Source organism: Pyrenophora tritici-repentis, chromosome 4 (assembly GCF_003171515.1).
Source record: "Pyrenophora tritici-repentis strain M4 chromosome 4, whole genome shotgun sequence".
NCBI classification, from domain to species: domain Eukaryota; kingdom Fungi; phylum Ascomycota; class Dothideomycetes; order Pleosporales; family Pleosporaceae; genus Pyrenophora; species Pyrenophora tritici-repentis.
Window position 1 is genome coordinate 1,519,744 of NC_089393.1, and position 15,982 is coordinate 1,535,725.

Below are 15,982 nucleotides of genomic sequence, written 5' to 3' on the forward strand. Positions count from 1 at the left end.
CCGCCATTCTACCCATAGCGTGTCATACGCAAAGCACAGTTGCTTTAACTTATCGCTGGAGCCACCAACAGAGTATCGCTGGCCTGCTTTACCGAGGACTATATCTTTATTGTTCAGCTTCTTCTTCAGCGTGCGGTATTTAGACCACATATCCCCCTTCGGCAACGGGCACATAGTCTGCATCAAAGAACATGTTCCATTGCTCCTCGTATAAAGGACCGAACTTCAGCATGGACTTGAACTCTGAAGGTGACTCTGGGTTACCGTAGGTGAGCAGCTCACCTGATGAGTTGAAGTTGGCTCCCATCTGTTGCAAGCGGCCTCGTAGGTTGAGGATATCCGCAAGGTTGTTCAGGATCGGGGTTCGCTCGGTAAATTGGAATGACTGAGGTCTAGTTGTTGCCATTCAGGACTACCCTTCTTGGAATCGGCCCGATGCTTCTTGGCCGAATGTTCTACAACCTTCACTTTCACTCCTTTGCCGTCATGTGCTTACGCACATCTCATGTATATAACCTTGTGTATCTACTCCGTAGGACAATCAACGCAGTTCTCATATGCAGTTGTTGACGTCTTGTCTACTGCGATAGTTATGAGCCCGGATACGTGCTACTGCACCCTTCTTCAATAACTGCTGTTCACTTGTCTTTCCTCAAGCGTATTCTATTGTTTGTTTGATTGTCGAATACCTTGTTGAACGTCTTTTGCTGCCACCGTATTGCTTGTCGCAATGGCTGCAACCGAATCGTCTAGTCTTGTGACCAAGACTACCGTCATTCTTAAGAAGCCATCTAATTAGCAAGAATGGCTGTTTCTTAGGCGGGATAAAGCTACTCTTAATGGTATATGGGAGTACTGCAATCCCGACATGTCGCAACATGAGCTGAAGAAGCTTATTGAACCTGTGCGACCGACGCCTGCTACTGTAGCAGAAGGAGTAACGCTTCGCTCACAGCTTACTCATGAACAACGACTCGACTACCAGGACCTGCTAGACGCCTGGGAATACGACCAAAAGACCTATCTGCACCGGCAGAAGGCACTGAATGAATTGACATCGGAGATTGCGCAGACAACTGCACGAAGCAATCTATCTACTCGAAGGCAAATCAACAGCCTACGAACGACTGAAGGCTCTTAAGGAGCACCTTTCGCCGAACACTGCAAGACGATCACGCGAGCTTGTAGTCAAGTACAGGGACTTGCAAGCAACACGGCGAGGCCGAGCGGTTGAAGGATGGCTGGACGATTGGATCAAGATCACCGACCAGATGAGAACGCTTAATCTACCGGACGTAAATGGTTCTCGGAGCCAGGAAGACTTCCTCATTGCCGTCAAACCACTCGATGACGCATGGGCAACAATGACGCTCACTGATCTCCTTGCTAAGGACGAAGCAGGAACAGTTCCATCTCTACGAGATTACGTGTCGAAATTTCGAACATTCCACAGTCGTACAAGCCCTAGAGCAGCAGGAATAGGGACATTTTCAGCTACGTTAGGAATGGCTGATACAAACGGAGGTCACAAGCAAAGAAAGCCGAAGTGCTTTTGTGGCGAGTACCATTTGTTTATTGAGTGCAAATATTGCAACCCGAAACTACGAGAAGATGGCTGGCAAGGCGACAAGGATATCTTTGAAGCAAAAGAAAGGGCAAAGAAGCATCCAAAGCTAAAAGACTACATTCTTCGAGCAGAGAAGGGACAAGGACCTTCTAAGAAAAGACCGGAGATGACTAGCTCGAAGAACGGTACTGCATCTTCTTCAACTTCGACTCCGACTCCTATTCGCTTTGACGACGATCAACTAGCCACGAGTCCTATTCAGACAAACGCCTTAATACAGACTTTCAATACTGCAACGACTAAAGTACCACACCTTATGAACCGATGGGTGTTGGATCCTGGATCGAACGCACATGTTTGCAACACTAGACAATTTGGCTGGTCCTTTGTAAGGAAAGCTAAACCTGGAGAAGTGATCTATGCTGGTGGCCAGGTTGTTCAGATCGCTGAATGGGGCACTGTTGTACTCAATGTACGAACACCATCTGGCAAGGCACCTATTAAGCTCACTCACGTTGCATTGGTAGAAGGGTTCTTTGCCAATGTTCTTGGTCTATCGCGCTGTCGACCGCTAGGAATCCATTTCGATTCAGGACGCGACTTGCTATACCAGAACAACCCGAGCAATGTGTCGCAATGCTGGAGTACAGCAATGGGCACTGGCTTATCGATGCTGAGGAGAATGACAGACCCGAGCTAAGTACGTTATCAACATTTGCTGCTCGGTTTCAGCCCAAAGAACATCTCAGAAACCAAGACCAGCGATCGTTGCTACGGCCAACGAAGCGCATCAGTTGTGGGGACATGCGAGCAAGCAGGCAATTGATCATCTGCCTGAAAGCGTTACAGGTTTTGAACTTGTTGGAGACAACAAAGCGCCGAAATGGAAGGACTGCGATGTGTGTATCCAGTCGAAAATGACGCAACAAATCTCTCGAAGGACCCCTGAAGATACGAATACAACGCCTTTCTATCGCGTTGGCATTGATCTGGTTCAATTACTTCCTCAAGGAGAAGCTTGTTACAATGGTGACAAGTATGCCTTTCACGCGATCTGCCATTCGATTAAGTGGCATGAAGTCACAACGATACCAAACCGACAAAAGAGCACCCTTGTGAATGTGATTAAGGCTCTAATTGCAAAGATTCAACGACAATTCGAATACACTGTGGTTGTATTTCGTATCGACAGCGAGCCTGGTTACCGCGAGCTATTGTACGATGTCTGCAAAGAGCTTGGTATCAAGATTGAAGCGCGAGCCGCTGATACTCCTGCGCAAAATCCAAATGCTGAAAGAGCTGGAAGAGTCATAGTCGAACGGAAGAGCATTGAGAATCTCATCAGGACTTCCAAAGGAATTAGCAAACGAGCTTGTTATCACTGCGCTATGTTGCTTAACATCACGCCAACAGAGAGCCTCGATTGGGAGACGCCTTACCAAAGAGTGTTTGGTAGAAAACCATCAGTAGCGCATATGGCTCCAATTGGATGTCGTGCTCACGTGCTCGACAGAAAGGTCAAGCGTGGAGACAAGCTTGAATCCCGAACGATGATTGGATATTTGGTTGGTTACGATTCGACAAACATCTTCCGTATCTGGATACCATCTAAGGGACGTGTTATACGAACACGCGATGTGGTCTTTGCACGACAGCACCTCATGAAGAACGACGATGAGCCTGAGAAGCTCTCAGAAGAAGCTGAGCGATTAATTGAGATCTTGGATATACCCACACCTCAAGCGCTCATAGACATTGAGGACCTTCTGTCTCCATTACAGAAACAGACTTATGAGGAAAACAACTCTTTAACCCAGAATGACCGAAACGATGCTGAAACAGCAACCGAGAAAGATATTCAGTTCGAACTAGGGAATCTAGACAAGGAATTCGATAATTCTGCAACACCAGAATCTACGATTAGGGTCAGACATCCCGATGATAGCCCTACAACACAGAATCAATGGTTTCCCGTCGACAAAACGTACCAGGCGGTTGGGGAGATCAATACCAAGACTACGTGCCAGACCGATACCAGAACAACGCTCCAAGACGTTTGAATCCAGAGTTGGCAGTCAAGAGAATGTGATTGAAGGACACCGAAGACGACACCGAGCCAACTACTCTGATCATAATCACCTGAGTACGAATATGACCTACTATAGTACATTTTTGGCCGCAATCAGTCAACCAGAACGACGAAACTGTTCAGAGATTACCGAAAGTTCGACTCTATAGAGATCAGCTGCCACCACCTCCAAAACGCTATCGAGACGTTGCTACGCACCCACCATTTGCCAATGAGTTTCAGAAGGCAATGAATGTCGAATTTGACAACTGTTGGAAGAAAGGTTGCTTTGCTCAAACACCTGCAACCTCATCAACTGCTGATGCTGAGGTTTTACCCCTAATGTGGGTGTACACATACAAGTTCGATCAAGATGGATACTTGTATAAGTTCAAGGCTCGACTTGTCGTACGCGGAGATCTTCAAGCAGAATGGGGAGACACCTACGCGGCCACGCTGGCTGCCCGAGTCTTTCGAGGATTAATCGCGCTAGCTGCTGCGTTCGACCTCTTAATGTTTCAGTACGATGCACTAAACGTTTCTAAACGCACGAGTAAACAGAAAGCTTTTCTGTATACACCTGAAGGCTTTGCAAAACAGTATGGAGAACTACTCCTAATTCGTCGAGCATTGTACGGTCTTAAGGAAGCTCCATTGCTTTGGTATGCAGAACTTCAGAAGACCCTAAAGAAGCTGGGGTTAAAAGCAGTTCCTGGAGTTCCTTGCTTGTTTGCTAACAACGATCTGATCGTTTTCTTTTACGTCGACGATATTGTGGTCCTAGTGCATCCTTCAAAGACAAGTTACAAGGAGGAATTCGAAAAGCGCTTGCTACAAATCTACGATCTCCGAATACTTGGCAAATTAAGTTGGTTCCTTGGGATTCGTGTGATACGCGATCGACCTTCGAAGAGCATTTGGTTAATTCAAGACTCCTTTATTAACAAGGTTGCAAGCAAGTTCAACCTAACAAGCGACAAGGGATACCCGATTTTCCGATGAAGGAGAACGTACTACCACCGTCAACGGAAGAACCAAACTCTAAGCGCACAAAAATCTATCAACAACTAGTTGGATCACTGGCTTACATTGCCACGTTTACACGACCTGATGTCGCACGAGCGCACTCAGTACTGGCCCGACATCTTGCAAACCCTGGCCAAAAGCATTTATACGCAGCAATCCATTGCTGGCGTTATCTTATTGGCAAGAGAAATCTGGCGCTCAAGGCCTCAGGAACTCAAAATGAGAAAGACCTGTTCGTAATCCCCGTAGAGAACGCGGACAAGTATACAGACACGGTTGAACCAATATTTTATGGCGCATCTGATGCTGCCTATGCGGACGAACCTGACACGAGAAGAAGCTCTGAAGGATACTTGTTCAAGCTATACGGCCTGCCTGTTGACTGGAAGGCTGCTATCCAGAAGACTGTTACAAAGTCCACAACAGAAGCAGAACTTCTAGCTCTGTCCCGAGCTGGCGGAGAAATAAAATGGTGGAACAGGCTGTTCCGCGAAATTCGATTTAATCCAGATATAGTCTCGAAGATCTGGTGCGACAATCAACAGACTGTTGGCATAGTCACAAGGCTGAAGAGAAGCTTCAACAAAGCTAAAACACGTGGACATTCATCAGCTGTGGCTACGACAAGAGGTAGAGGCTGGAAGAATCCATGTAGACTGGAAGCCGACTGCCTACATGCCCGCCGATGGACTGACAAAGGTACTACCTCGACAGAAGCACGCCCAGTTCATCAAGCAGCTTGGTCTTGAAGACGTCTCAGATCGCTTAATCACCACCATAAAGGACATCAACAACGAGTCTCTCTTAGAGATACATGATTAATTTCAGCTTTCACTGTTCATTCAAGCTGGGGGGGTGTGTTGCCATTCAGGACTACCCTTCTTGGAATCGGCCCGATGCTTCTTGGCCGAATGTTCTACAACCTTCACTTTCACTCCTTTGCCGTCATGTGCTTACGCACATCTCATGTATATAACCTTGTGTATCTACTCCGTAGGACAATCAACGCAGTTCTCATATGCAGTTGTTGACGTCTTGTCTACTGCGATACTAGTATCTACGACGGCGTCATCTTGACGCCCGCCATACGAGTTTATGAGGGTATCAATGTATGAATCGAGTCCTGCTTGGGTACCGCTTTCGAGGATTGCCAGAGTATCTGCGTGAGTTTACATTTTGGGTCGGAGTGCGGGGTGTGTGGCTAGAACAGTGGACTCTGTGGTGCTTGTCTGAGTTACGCGATAATTTAGCGTTGACACAGCTGGTTCTCGGTTGACTGAGTGGTTGGGTAAACAAGAGTTTTCAGCTAGTTGGGAAGAACAGTTAAGAAAAATCATGTGACGGAGACCCTTACGTGAAACCCTGCAGCTCCAACCTGCGTTTGGTCTCAATTCACGCGATAGGATACTCCCGTCGATCGATTCCTTCAGCAACACAACCAGAACACCTTCCCCTTGGCGATGGAGGGAGTTGCAGTGGTTTGCCTGAAAGACTGCCGCTTCTTTTTGAGTCCCTAAATTTTGATGGTTTAAAGAAATGCCACATGGTTCCCAGATTCGGTTCGTTCTACTTGGACAGGCTTAGTGAATATTCAGGATCTCAGCTGAGGAGCAGGCAGATATCGCAAATACTCTGGTATTGGTGATTCGATTCTTCTTTTGGTAAACATTAAGTCTGGTCTTGCATTTTGAGCGACATAGTGTAAGGGAATGAAGAAAATAAATACTTAGCGAAATACCTAACTGCAAAAATGGGTAGTTCCACGGTACCCATTTTTGAAGTGTTAGAAGAAAGAACCTTGGTAAAACATCAGATATTTTCTGGAGATATAACTTCCTTGTTGAGAATATCTGAGTTCAGTCCAGGGTAGAAGGTGCTTGGGAGTCACATGATATGCTGGTGTGGCAGGCACTGCCCGGTGGGCAATAGCACCCACCACAACAGAGTGAGTCTGCGACACTCAATACGATAGTCAATACAAAATACGTTGCAGCCACCCCGCCTTGTCCCTCCTCCCACTCGGTTATCCATAGTAGTCATACTACTAGAGGGACCTTGTTCCAATATTCCTGGTCAATCACACTGTGTGCTCACAATATGGTAGCAACTCCAGTACCACAGTACAGTCAACCGAGGCACAAAACCACTGCATCTAAGGGAATTCAAAAGAGTGCATCGACGCAGAAAGTTCCAGATCAAAGAGAACCCTAGCCAGAATGATCCTGGGCTGCCTGATCTGACGAAAGCTCTACTGAGTTTTTTTCTCTTTACAATACCCAAAGTTCGCTAATGGATACGGAAGCTCTACGAGAGATCTACCTCAGTGACAGTTGCACTACCAGAATCGAAATGATTGAAACTCTGACATTCGCAGGGTACGCGCAAGGAAATTCGTACCATGGTATAGTCAACCGAACCGGGACAGCGTCCCGCAAAACCATGTTCGCGTACGATCGCAGCGAGCCATTTCGATATTGTCATCTAATTTAACATGTGCAGGGTGTGAATGTGCAGCTACGAGAGCTGGATCAGCCCGGGGTCGCTTTGGTAATTCCCATCGCTACCACATCAACATGTCTTGTGCCGTACCTACCTAGGCATAATTCGGTGCAGCTTGAAAGCTAAGCCATTAATAGACTAGTCGCAGATTGCAGTGGAGTTTGAAAATATATGTCCTGCATCTGGTGCGTGATCGGGAGAACGGCTATCAATACACGATTTTAATTGGAGCGGGGCTATTCAATCGTCAGTCCGCTAGTATTGGAGACGATAGATCGTGGCGTCGCAGATGGGCTAAATCTCGTGGAAGTTGCCGCCGTCATGGAGTTGAACGAGATTTTGTCGATAAACAGGGCAGCAAGAAAGTTCATAAAGAGCGGTGTGTCTTCGGAACCTGACGATATATTGTTTTGAGTAATAAGAAGTTTGCTTGACAGATGCCTGGGCAAGTAGAATGCATGTTAGATCGTGTATACCAATCGCATGTTAGGTAGACTGACGTTCGCCTCGCCGATCAGTCGTCGCGCAACCGCGGTTAACTAGTTAGACCTCGCCTGTGGGCTTTTCAATATCTTCTTCCACCGCCACGTCCACAAAAACACACATCGACTTCCTCGGGGAGAAGGAGATAGGGCATACGGCTGAAAACGAGCTCTTATTAGCCGGCCTACTTTCCCCGCTCATGGAATTGTATGCCCACCTCGACCTGATGGGACCTGCATCCCACGTGTTACTCCACCCCCGCATGTACATATCGCTTAGCCCAGAACGTCTACCCCAGGGCTAGGAGTTGACCCCGAAGATCCCGAGGTCCAAGCCGGTTGATTAGCGGATTAGCCAGCCACCTGCTGCGAGTATGTGGAACCTGGAAGAAACTCTGGAGAGCTAGCAGGTCGCTAGAGAAGAACAGCATAGTTGTATGCACCCCATGAGCCCGGATAAAGAAATGTACTGGGTTGACATGAACCGCTGCGGCGGATACGCATATTGGCCATGCATACGCTAAGGTTCTAGAATAACCGTCGAAGAATATATAGGACACGATGCAGGTCCGCTGGTAAGACAGACTCAGCCAAGAACGCATTTCAGATCATCGTTCAACATGCGTTTCTCCAGTATCGTCGCCAGCTTGGCTTTAGCCAGCTCTGCCATTGCAAGCCCGTAAGGAAACTCACCTCGTTTCTGGCATTTACATACTGACTTCAACCCAGCACTTCCTGCTCTGGCAATGACACTGGCAATGACAAAGACAGTCTCTACAAGGCCATGAAGAAGGCGGGACGAGAGTTCGTCGGCACAGCCCTGACTATCCACAACGAGACTCGTGAACAAGAGATCATCAAGCAGGAATTCAACTCCTTCACCCCGGAAAACGCGATGAAGTTTGAGTCTCTGCATCCATCTCGTTACAACTACACTTTCGATGACCCCGACCGCTATGCGGCTTATGCCAAGAAGAACAACCTTGAAATACACTGCCACACTTTGGTCTGGCACTCCCAGCTTCCTGCGTGGGTTTCTGAGGGCGGCTTCGACAACAAGACCCTCATCAGCATCATGGAGGACCACATCAAGACCGTCATGACCCGCTACCAGAGCGTCTGCACACGCTGGGATGTTGTAAATGAGGCTTTGTTCGACAACGGCACCTACCGCACCAGTGTCTGGTACAACACCATCGGCGAGGCCTACCTCCCCATCGCTTTCCGCCTCGCCAACAAGTACCGCGGCAAGGCGCAACTGTTCTACAATGACTACAACCTCGAGTACAACGACAACAAGACCGCAGGTGCCGTCCGTATCGCCAAGCTCATCAAATCCTACGGCGTTCGCATCGACGGTGTTGGCTACCAGGCCCATCTTGCCATCGAGTCCACACCTACTTCTCCAGGTGCTGCTCCCGACCAGAAGACCCTAGAAGCTGCTCTCCACGCGACTGCCGACCTGGGTCTCGACGTTGTCTACACTGAGCTTGATCTTCGCATGAACACTCCTGCCACCCCTGAGAAGCTCCAGGTTCAGGCCGAGTATTTCGAACGAGTAGCCAAATCTTGCATGGCTGTCAAGAGGTGCATTGGCATTACTCTTTGGGGTATCTCTGACAAGTACTCTTGGATCCCGGGAACCTTCAAGGGAGAGGGCGCTGCACTTGTGTGGGACGACAAATATGAGAAGAAGCCTGCGTATGCCGGACTCATCGCGGGCATCAGAGCTCCCAAGGGTCAGTAGTAGGTTAAGGTATCATCCTCAGATAGAAATTTGGTCAATATAGAAATACTCTCATATTCCATCGGGTTCTATTTCACATCATGTGCTTTTGAACAACGCCCATCAAGGGACAGCCACAGCTTATATACCCCTGTATCTCCTTTCTCAACCTCCCCCAGTCATGCTTCAATGTTTCATAGGGTCTCCTGTATCAGACCTGTCTCTTTGTTGCGAATTGTGGGATTTTTTTGGTTTCCATTTGCTGGCAAGTTTGTTTGCCAAATCTTCCATGGGTTTATCCCTCTTGTTACCAATTCTCAGGTCTGTGAGCTGATAGCCAAGTTCATCCACGGAGCCTTTCTTCTTTCGTAGCTCTCCAGGAGGCATTTCCTGCACTTGTTGTTTTGAAGCCACGCGAGAAAACGGGATCTCTTGATATTGGCAAAAACTATTTAAATCCGCACTTGGAATGCGCTGTCAAGTCTCATTGGCAGGATACGATGTTGGATTCCGCAATCAGAATCCGCTGTCGGGATGCGCTGTCGGATTCTGCTCTTACGTATTCGGCTTTTGGGAATTCGCTATTGGCATCGCCTAGTTGAATCTGCTATTGTGAGTCTTCTATGAGGAGCCTATGTGCATAATATGCTATTATAATTGATTGCTAACACCCGCTGTCGCGATACGCTGTTTGGTTACGGTGTTAAGATGTGCTGTCTGGAAGCACCCTTCAAAGATTTGCGGACATCAATCCAAATTTACACCCCACTTTTGTAATTGAAATTGAGATCAGATATCTCGAAGGCAGCTGTCGAGGAATGCGACAAATCCACTGTCAGTGTAGGTTATCGTGGGGAGGAACAAGATCGGGCTTTCGCGGCTATCAGGATTCCGACAATGGGAATCTACTGTATGACCTCGCTATCCAGGTCCATGAGATTTCGCTGTTTCAAACTGCTTTCGAAAACCGATGTCAGATAAGCTGGTGTTGGAAGATCTGTTATCAGGAAATTTGTTACCGGCGCTATTGAGGATTCTGCACCCAGGATCTTTTCTGGTAAGGTCTGCGACAACAGCATCATGCTGTTTTAGTATCTGTTACTAGTGCCTGGAAGGTCACGATCTTGGCGATTAGCGATTTGTTAATGGATTGCTCGCTTCTTTGGTGTCGAGATGAGGAACGCAGCACAAAACACTAATGCCGGAAACGAACTAGCTTCACTCGCCTCATTACACCCGCATTGTTGTAGCACGCCACCTTGGAAGTGCTAAATTGTCTACAAGTGCGCAAGAAAAGGGTACGGCGAGATTCCCACCAGCAATTATCCACTTGTAGTCGTTTTCAAGGTTGTTTGCGCTTACACTGGTGTCTCGGGTAGGTAGCTGCAAGTGGGACGCAGCTTTGACGTCGTTCTGCGTCAATCAGCACATGCGCTTGTCTAATTCGTAGGTAAGTATGACAGTATGATGCAGGCAGTTTTGAAGTGATGAGATTATGAGGCGCTGGGGAATACAACATTAGTGTAGCGTATAGTGTTAGCACGCACTGCCTACCTGCGCTTCAACTTTTGACAAACGGCCAGCAATCATTGTCGCTCATCGCTAGCGCATTGATCAAATTAGAGCAAGCGCAGATAAAAGAGAACTAATTGCCCGTTAAATCAGACGCCTCACTATCCGCTTCATCTATATCCATTCAATCACCGGTAGGCACTGCTCCGGCCAGGGACCATGATCGCTACAAGCCTGCTATCTGCCCGAAGCCGTATATCCTCTGTTGGATCACGATACTCGCACCCCAACGATGCTGAAGAACTTGATTCTGGTACCGGCACGACTAGTACTCAGCCCTGTTCTCCTTCGTACTTGTCATCCGACCTTAGCAGCACACCTGAGATCAATCAATCAAGCAAGCTGACAGCCCCCGGCTTGATTGATTGGCTGTTTGTATGAGATTTGGCTGGATTGATTGAATTGGCTTGGCGGAAAGTTGTTAGCTTGATTGGTAGCTTGGGTGCTTGATTCCCAAATAGGAAAGTTGTATATATTTTTTGGTGTTGAGTCTCAGCCGTCGTCCCATGTATCTAGATCGTCGTCTTCGCCCACCCACTTGCTAAGCTCGTACAAAACGTCCATCTGCTCGTCGGTAAGCTTTGATTGGCCCATATCGTCGTTGTCGCCGCCACCAAAACCTGCCCGTCTCCATCGTCGTACTGAGTGTAGTGCTGCTAGTAGCTCAGGTGATATACAGCGTCGGCGAGGCTCTAGTAGATCTCCGAGCTCACTGAAGACGCGCTCACACTCACAGCTTGAAGCGGGTATAGAGAGTATAGTAAGCGCCATCTTACTAAGGTTGGGATATTGATCGCGCAGCCCGAACCAGTATTGTATAGGATCGGTGCCCTTGCCAACGATTGGCTCGCGCTTCCACTGCTCATACTCATCCTCCTTAGTATTGCCGCGTGTGGGATCAATAATGCCGTCAATCGCGTCGTCAATATTGCTCGGTTTCTTCGGTGCGCGTGTGTAGCAAGGCCTCGGTAACGGCAGCGACTTGTAATCCGCCCACAGTGCCTGGAAATTAAGATTATTAAGCGCCAGCCAGTCAGGCTTCTCAGCCCACGCTTGATCGCAGTAGTGTTTGTAGCGAGGATGGAGTATTGTAGCAGCGTAGTAAGCTGGCGAGTCGTCGAGTTTAGCGTAGTACTCGTTCGCCTTAAGTAGCGCTGCGCGTAGATTAATAGGAAGGTGATCTTCGGGTGCCTCGTCGTGAGCGTCATGGACTACGCAATCGTAGTAGAGGAGGCGAGCTTCTAATTGAGTGAGTAGAAAATCAAACGTTGGGATCACCTCAGCGATCGCGCCAAAGCTATACTCGCCACGTCCCTCAAAGCGCTTTGTACACTCTTTAAGTGGCCTAAGAACCTCTATATAGTCGGTAACAACAGCCCAATCGGCAGCTGTGAGGCCGTCTGATCTCATCCACTGTGGAGCAGCAGGCCGATTTTTGCCCTGTGAGTCGGCGTAGATATCCTCTTTTGCTGTATTTTGTATGTGGGTGTTCGCGTACGCGTTGATGGCCGGCGCGAGCTTTATAGCTCGCTCAAAACAGTCGAAGTATGAGTTCCAGCGTGTGACTACTGGCTTGATTGGCTGTAGTATCGTGAGCTTGTCGTCTGCGTCGTGAGGTAGCTCACGGTAAGCTGTACGCTGCGCCTTCTCAAAAAGATTGTACTGCTGCGGTGTGTGGATATAGTTGACAATATCGAGAAGTACGCCTAAAGGCCCGTGCTTTCGCCACTCCTTTATAAACGCTGCCTCGTCGGCGAGCTCGTCAACTCCCTCGTTGTTGTATGAGTCTGCATCTCTGCCCCAGAGCAGTCTCTGCCCAATCAGATTGATCGTATGAGGGCCACAGCGGAGGCGTCGGTGTATAGGATTGAAGTTAAGCTCGTGGGCAATCGCAGCGACAGCGGTGTCGTTATTAGAGGCATTGTCGAGGACGAAGTAACCGAGTGTGCGCTCGCTTATGCTAAACTGCTCTAAGATTGATAATACAACCTCAGCTAATCGATCGCCGGAGTGAGCGCCTGTGAGCTGAGGCAGCGCGATAGGCAGGTCTCGGAGCTTGCCATCTGAGTTGACGTAGTGGGCGACGATACCGAGAAACCCGCGCTTGCCGCCTTTCGTTGTCCATCCGTCAAAGCTTATATGGATCTTGCTAAGCGATTGTGACAGCTCGTGGACAACGCGGGGCCTGAGCCAGTCAAACAGTCGTATGACGTATTGGGAGACGCTCTTGTGGTTCTTCCAGAGCGCTGCTTCTGCAAGTGGGTTGGCGATAGCAATTAGGCGTCGAAAAGCTGGTGTTTCGAACTCAGAGATGGGGTGGTTGTTCGCGACGAGCCAGTCTACTGCGGCAAACCTAAAGCGCTGCTTGCTAAACCCGTTAATCTGATTAGCTACTGCCTGTGAGATAGGGACTCTCGCAGTGGTGAGCGCGTTGTAAACACTAGCAACTGGAGTCTTGCCTGGTGCTACTAGCCTATGGCCAGGTTTCTGCTCGCTGAGGTGGCGCGCGGCTGACGAGACTGCTGCGCTTGTATTGTATATCCAATACCAATATCCGTGAGCTTGTGCTTGAAACACCAGTGGCAGATGAAGAATACGCGGGTTGGATCTTTGAGAAGAGCGACGCGATAGCCGTGGCGATAGATCCAACTCCGCTTGTGTTGGTGCGTCGTGATAGGCTTCGTATACAGCTTAAGGCGACCCCAATCTATGCCATCATAATTGTCTTCGAGATGGGCGTCAAAAGCCTCATCTACAGCGTCGTCGGCGGCTTCAGAAGACGGAGCGAGCGTAGCTTGCTCACTGCCCTCGGCGGGCGCGACGATAGCGTCTTCGGGCTGCGACTCGCGCAATCGCGACTCGAAAGTATGTGTATATGGAGGCGGCGGAGATAGAGCAGATGGCTGAGATTGATATGACTGCGAGTCGATCGCGACGGGCTGGCTCGCAGTGCCGCGCGCGCGCTTTCTAGGCGAGGGAGCGCTATCAGAGACGCGTTTTTTGGGCGGCATGAGGGCGACGATGAGGTGAGGTATACGGCGATAGATCTGCAACACCAAAAGTATATAGTATTGTGGGTGATGGAGATGGAGATGGAGTATACTATATGAGACGACGCGCTGGCTGCTAGTTACACGGAGCTATCGGATATTACTCAATGTTACACGGCGTAACTAAAACACCAAAAAAAGCTCAGTATAGAGCTTTTACAGCTATCTAAGCTGCCTCATGGGCTGCCTCATCACCGAAATCTACTATATACTTAAGGCAATCAAGCTATCAATCTGAATCAAGCTCACGGAAAAGCTCAGCTGGATTGATTGCGTTTTTGTATGAGGTTTGGCTGGATTGATTGAATTGGCTTGGCATCAATCTTCCAATCAAGCTATCAAGCTAGCTTGATTGATCTCAGGTGTGCTTAGCAGGACGCGCAGTGAAGATCGGCAAGCCCTGCTAGACGTGTCCACTACACAACATCATCAGAGAATCAATAGTTCCAATCTAGAAGAAGGCTTTCGTTCCAGCAGTTCAAAGTCGACCCGAGATACGACTGATCATCACACCAAGACACAAGATGACACCGGAAGACCTCCTTGTTGTAACACTGCCGGACCGCGACAGCTTCCGTATAATCCGGACCATGAGAAAACACTTGATACGCCCAAAATATATCGACGGATGATTGAAGAAAACGTTACTTGCAGTCAGGGCGAACTGCTCGAAGCTCCTGGCACAGATGCAGACATAGGAGACGTCGTTAATCATCGCTTGCCACGGCGTCTATTAAAGAGCCCGAAATCTATCTCCGCAGATTACAAGGACCAAATAAACTCATCTGATGTGTCACCTGCATCTGTAAGTCCAGATGAGCTTGGAGAAGACCTCAGTCGAGACACTAGTTTTCTGCACCGCGCATCGCAGCGACCGGCTTCTTTCGGGCATGAATGTGATGAGTCAACGTCCCAACTCCGCAGGACCTTGCTATCAGACACCTCGTCTGCGTTTGAGCTAGAGCAACTGGAGTCGTTTATATCGGATCGCAAGATGCATCGAAGAGCTGCCCACCATGCCCTGGAAGGAGCTAGTGAAAGCTCCGAGCAACCAGGAGACGTTATCGTCGATCGCTCATCGCATGTCAATCGACGTCAAGGCCGAGTAGATTGGCACACGAGTACCCTATTCTCATCGAAAGGCCGTCAGTATAGCCTTGGAGACCATGAGGAGGGCTACCTAAGCGACCGGTATGTCACAGCCATCAACCAGGAAACTATGAAGCCGGAAAAAAAGATTGGAATAGAGGGCTGGAAAGTTTGTTTCGGTCTCCGGATGAGAAGATAGGGCCCTGAAATACGCGAGGAGTGATGGTTGGAAGTTATCTGCAGACTCCGCAACAATCAATCCAGATTGGTCAGATTGATTGATTTGATTGGTCATTTGGAGTTTTTACCAACTCAATCAACTCAATCTAAGCTTTTCAAAATAGCTAATCAAATCAACTTGCGAAGGTCAGATTGATTGATTTGATTAGTTAGATTGATTTATTATTAACGAGTTGTAAGGCGAGTAGTGTCGTATTAAGAGAAGGTTTTTGGTGTTGAAGATAGTTATCTTGGACCCCTATCTCGCTTAGCTTGTGATCCCTGTCGGCCGGGCAAGCCAGTCTCTATGCATCCACTTCTCACCAGCTAGCTCTCCTCTTATAGGACTAGCTCCTTCTGCTTAGGGGCTAGCCTCTTCTAGGCTTCACCCCGCACCTATATAGCTAGTCCTTCGCTGTTCTTAATACAACAACGATTTCGCTCACTCAGTTCCCTAATAATCCCTTACACACAACACTAGTTGCCTAGCTACCTATACAGACATTTTTCTTTAGTGTTTAGTATCGCCCACGATGGCCAAACGCTCTCGAGTTCCCACCAATACTGCTGCCGCCGCCGCCGCCGCCAAACGGGCGCGCCTATCAAGGCCCTCTGTCCTATCTCAGCGATCGCTGTCGCCTCAGGAAACCCTTGGCGCCGCCGTAAGCCAGGCCACAACGTTTG

At 48.6% G+C, this 15,982-nt stretch overlaps 7 protein-coding genes across 7 annotated transcripts; 4 read left to right on the forward strand and 3 right to left on the reverse strand.

Annotated features, from left to right (window-relative positions):
* Window positions 1–139: 139 nt before the first annotated feature.
* On the reverse strand, window positions 140–406 carry PtrM4_093530 (uncharacterized protein; the record flags this gene model as incomplete). The annotated part of the gene is made up of 1 exon (XM_066107051.1): window positions 140–406. The coding sequence occupies one exon, from the start codon at window positions 404–406 to the stop codon at window positions 140–142; it is 267 nt and encodes an 88-aa protein (XP_065962719.1).
* Window positions 407–868: 462 nt separating this feature from the next.
* On the forward strand, window positions 869–1,141 carry PtrM4_093540 (uncharacterized protein; the record flags this gene model as incomplete). The annotated part of the gene is made up of 1 exon (XM_066107052.1): window positions 869–1,141. One exon carries the CDS (start codon window positions 869–871, stop codon window positions 1,139–1,141), a length of 273 nt encoding a protein of 90 aa, XP_065962720.1.
* Window positions 1,142–2,203: 1,062 nt separating this feature from the next.
* PtrM4_093550 (uncharacterized protein) lies at window positions 2,204–3,627 on the forward strand (the record flags this gene model as incomplete). The annotated part of the gene is made up of 2 exons (XM_066107053.1): window positions 2,204–2,267; window positions 2,330–3,627. The coding sequence occupies 2 exons, from the start codon at window positions 2,204–2,206 to the stop codon at window positions 3,625–3,627; spliced, it is 1,362 nt and encodes a 453-aa protein (XP_065962721.1).
* Window positions 3,628–4,633: 1,006 nt separating this feature from the next.
* On the forward strand, window positions 4,634–5,483 carry PtrM4_093560 (uncharacterized protein; the record flags this gene model as incomplete). Its single annotated transcript, XM_066107054.1, has 2 exons — window positions 4,634–5,209; window positions 5,274–5,483. The coding sequence occupies 2 exons, from the start codon at window positions 4,634–4,636 to the stop codon at window positions 5,481–5,483; spliced, it is 786 nt and encodes a 261-aa protein (XP_065962722.1).
* A 2,943-nt stretch (window positions 5,484–8,426) lies between these two features.
* Window positions 8,427–9,389, forward strand: PtrM4_093570 (XynA, Beta-1,4-xylanase; the record flags this gene model as incomplete). The annotated part of the gene is made up of 1 exon (XM_001934241.2): window positions 8,427–9,389. One exon carries the CDS (start codon window positions 8,427–8,429, stop codon window positions 9,387–9,389), a length of 963 nt encoding a protein of 320 aa, XP_001934276.2.
* A 165-nt stretch (window positions 9,390–9,554) lies between these two features.
* Window positions 9,555–9,755, reverse strand: PtrM4_093580 (uncharacterized protein; the record flags this gene model as incomplete). Its single annotated transcript, XM_066107055.1, has 1 exon — window positions 9,555–9,755. The coding sequence occupies one exon, from the start codon at window positions 9,753–9,755 to the stop codon at window positions 9,555–9,557; it is 201 nt and encodes a 66-aa protein (XP_065962723.1).
* A 1,677-nt stretch (window positions 9,756–11,432) lies between these two features.
* PtrM4_093590 (Dimer-Tnp-hAT domain containing protein) lies at window positions 11,433–13,951 on the reverse strand (the record flags this gene model as incomplete). Its single annotated transcript, XM_066107056.1, has 2 exons — window positions 11,433–13,459; window positions 13,489–13,951. 2 exons carry the CDS (start codon window positions 13,949–13,951, stop codon window positions 11,433–11,435), a joined length of 2,490 nt encoding a protein of 829 aa, XP_065962724.1.
* Window positions 13,952–15,982: the final 2,031 nt, after the last annotated feature.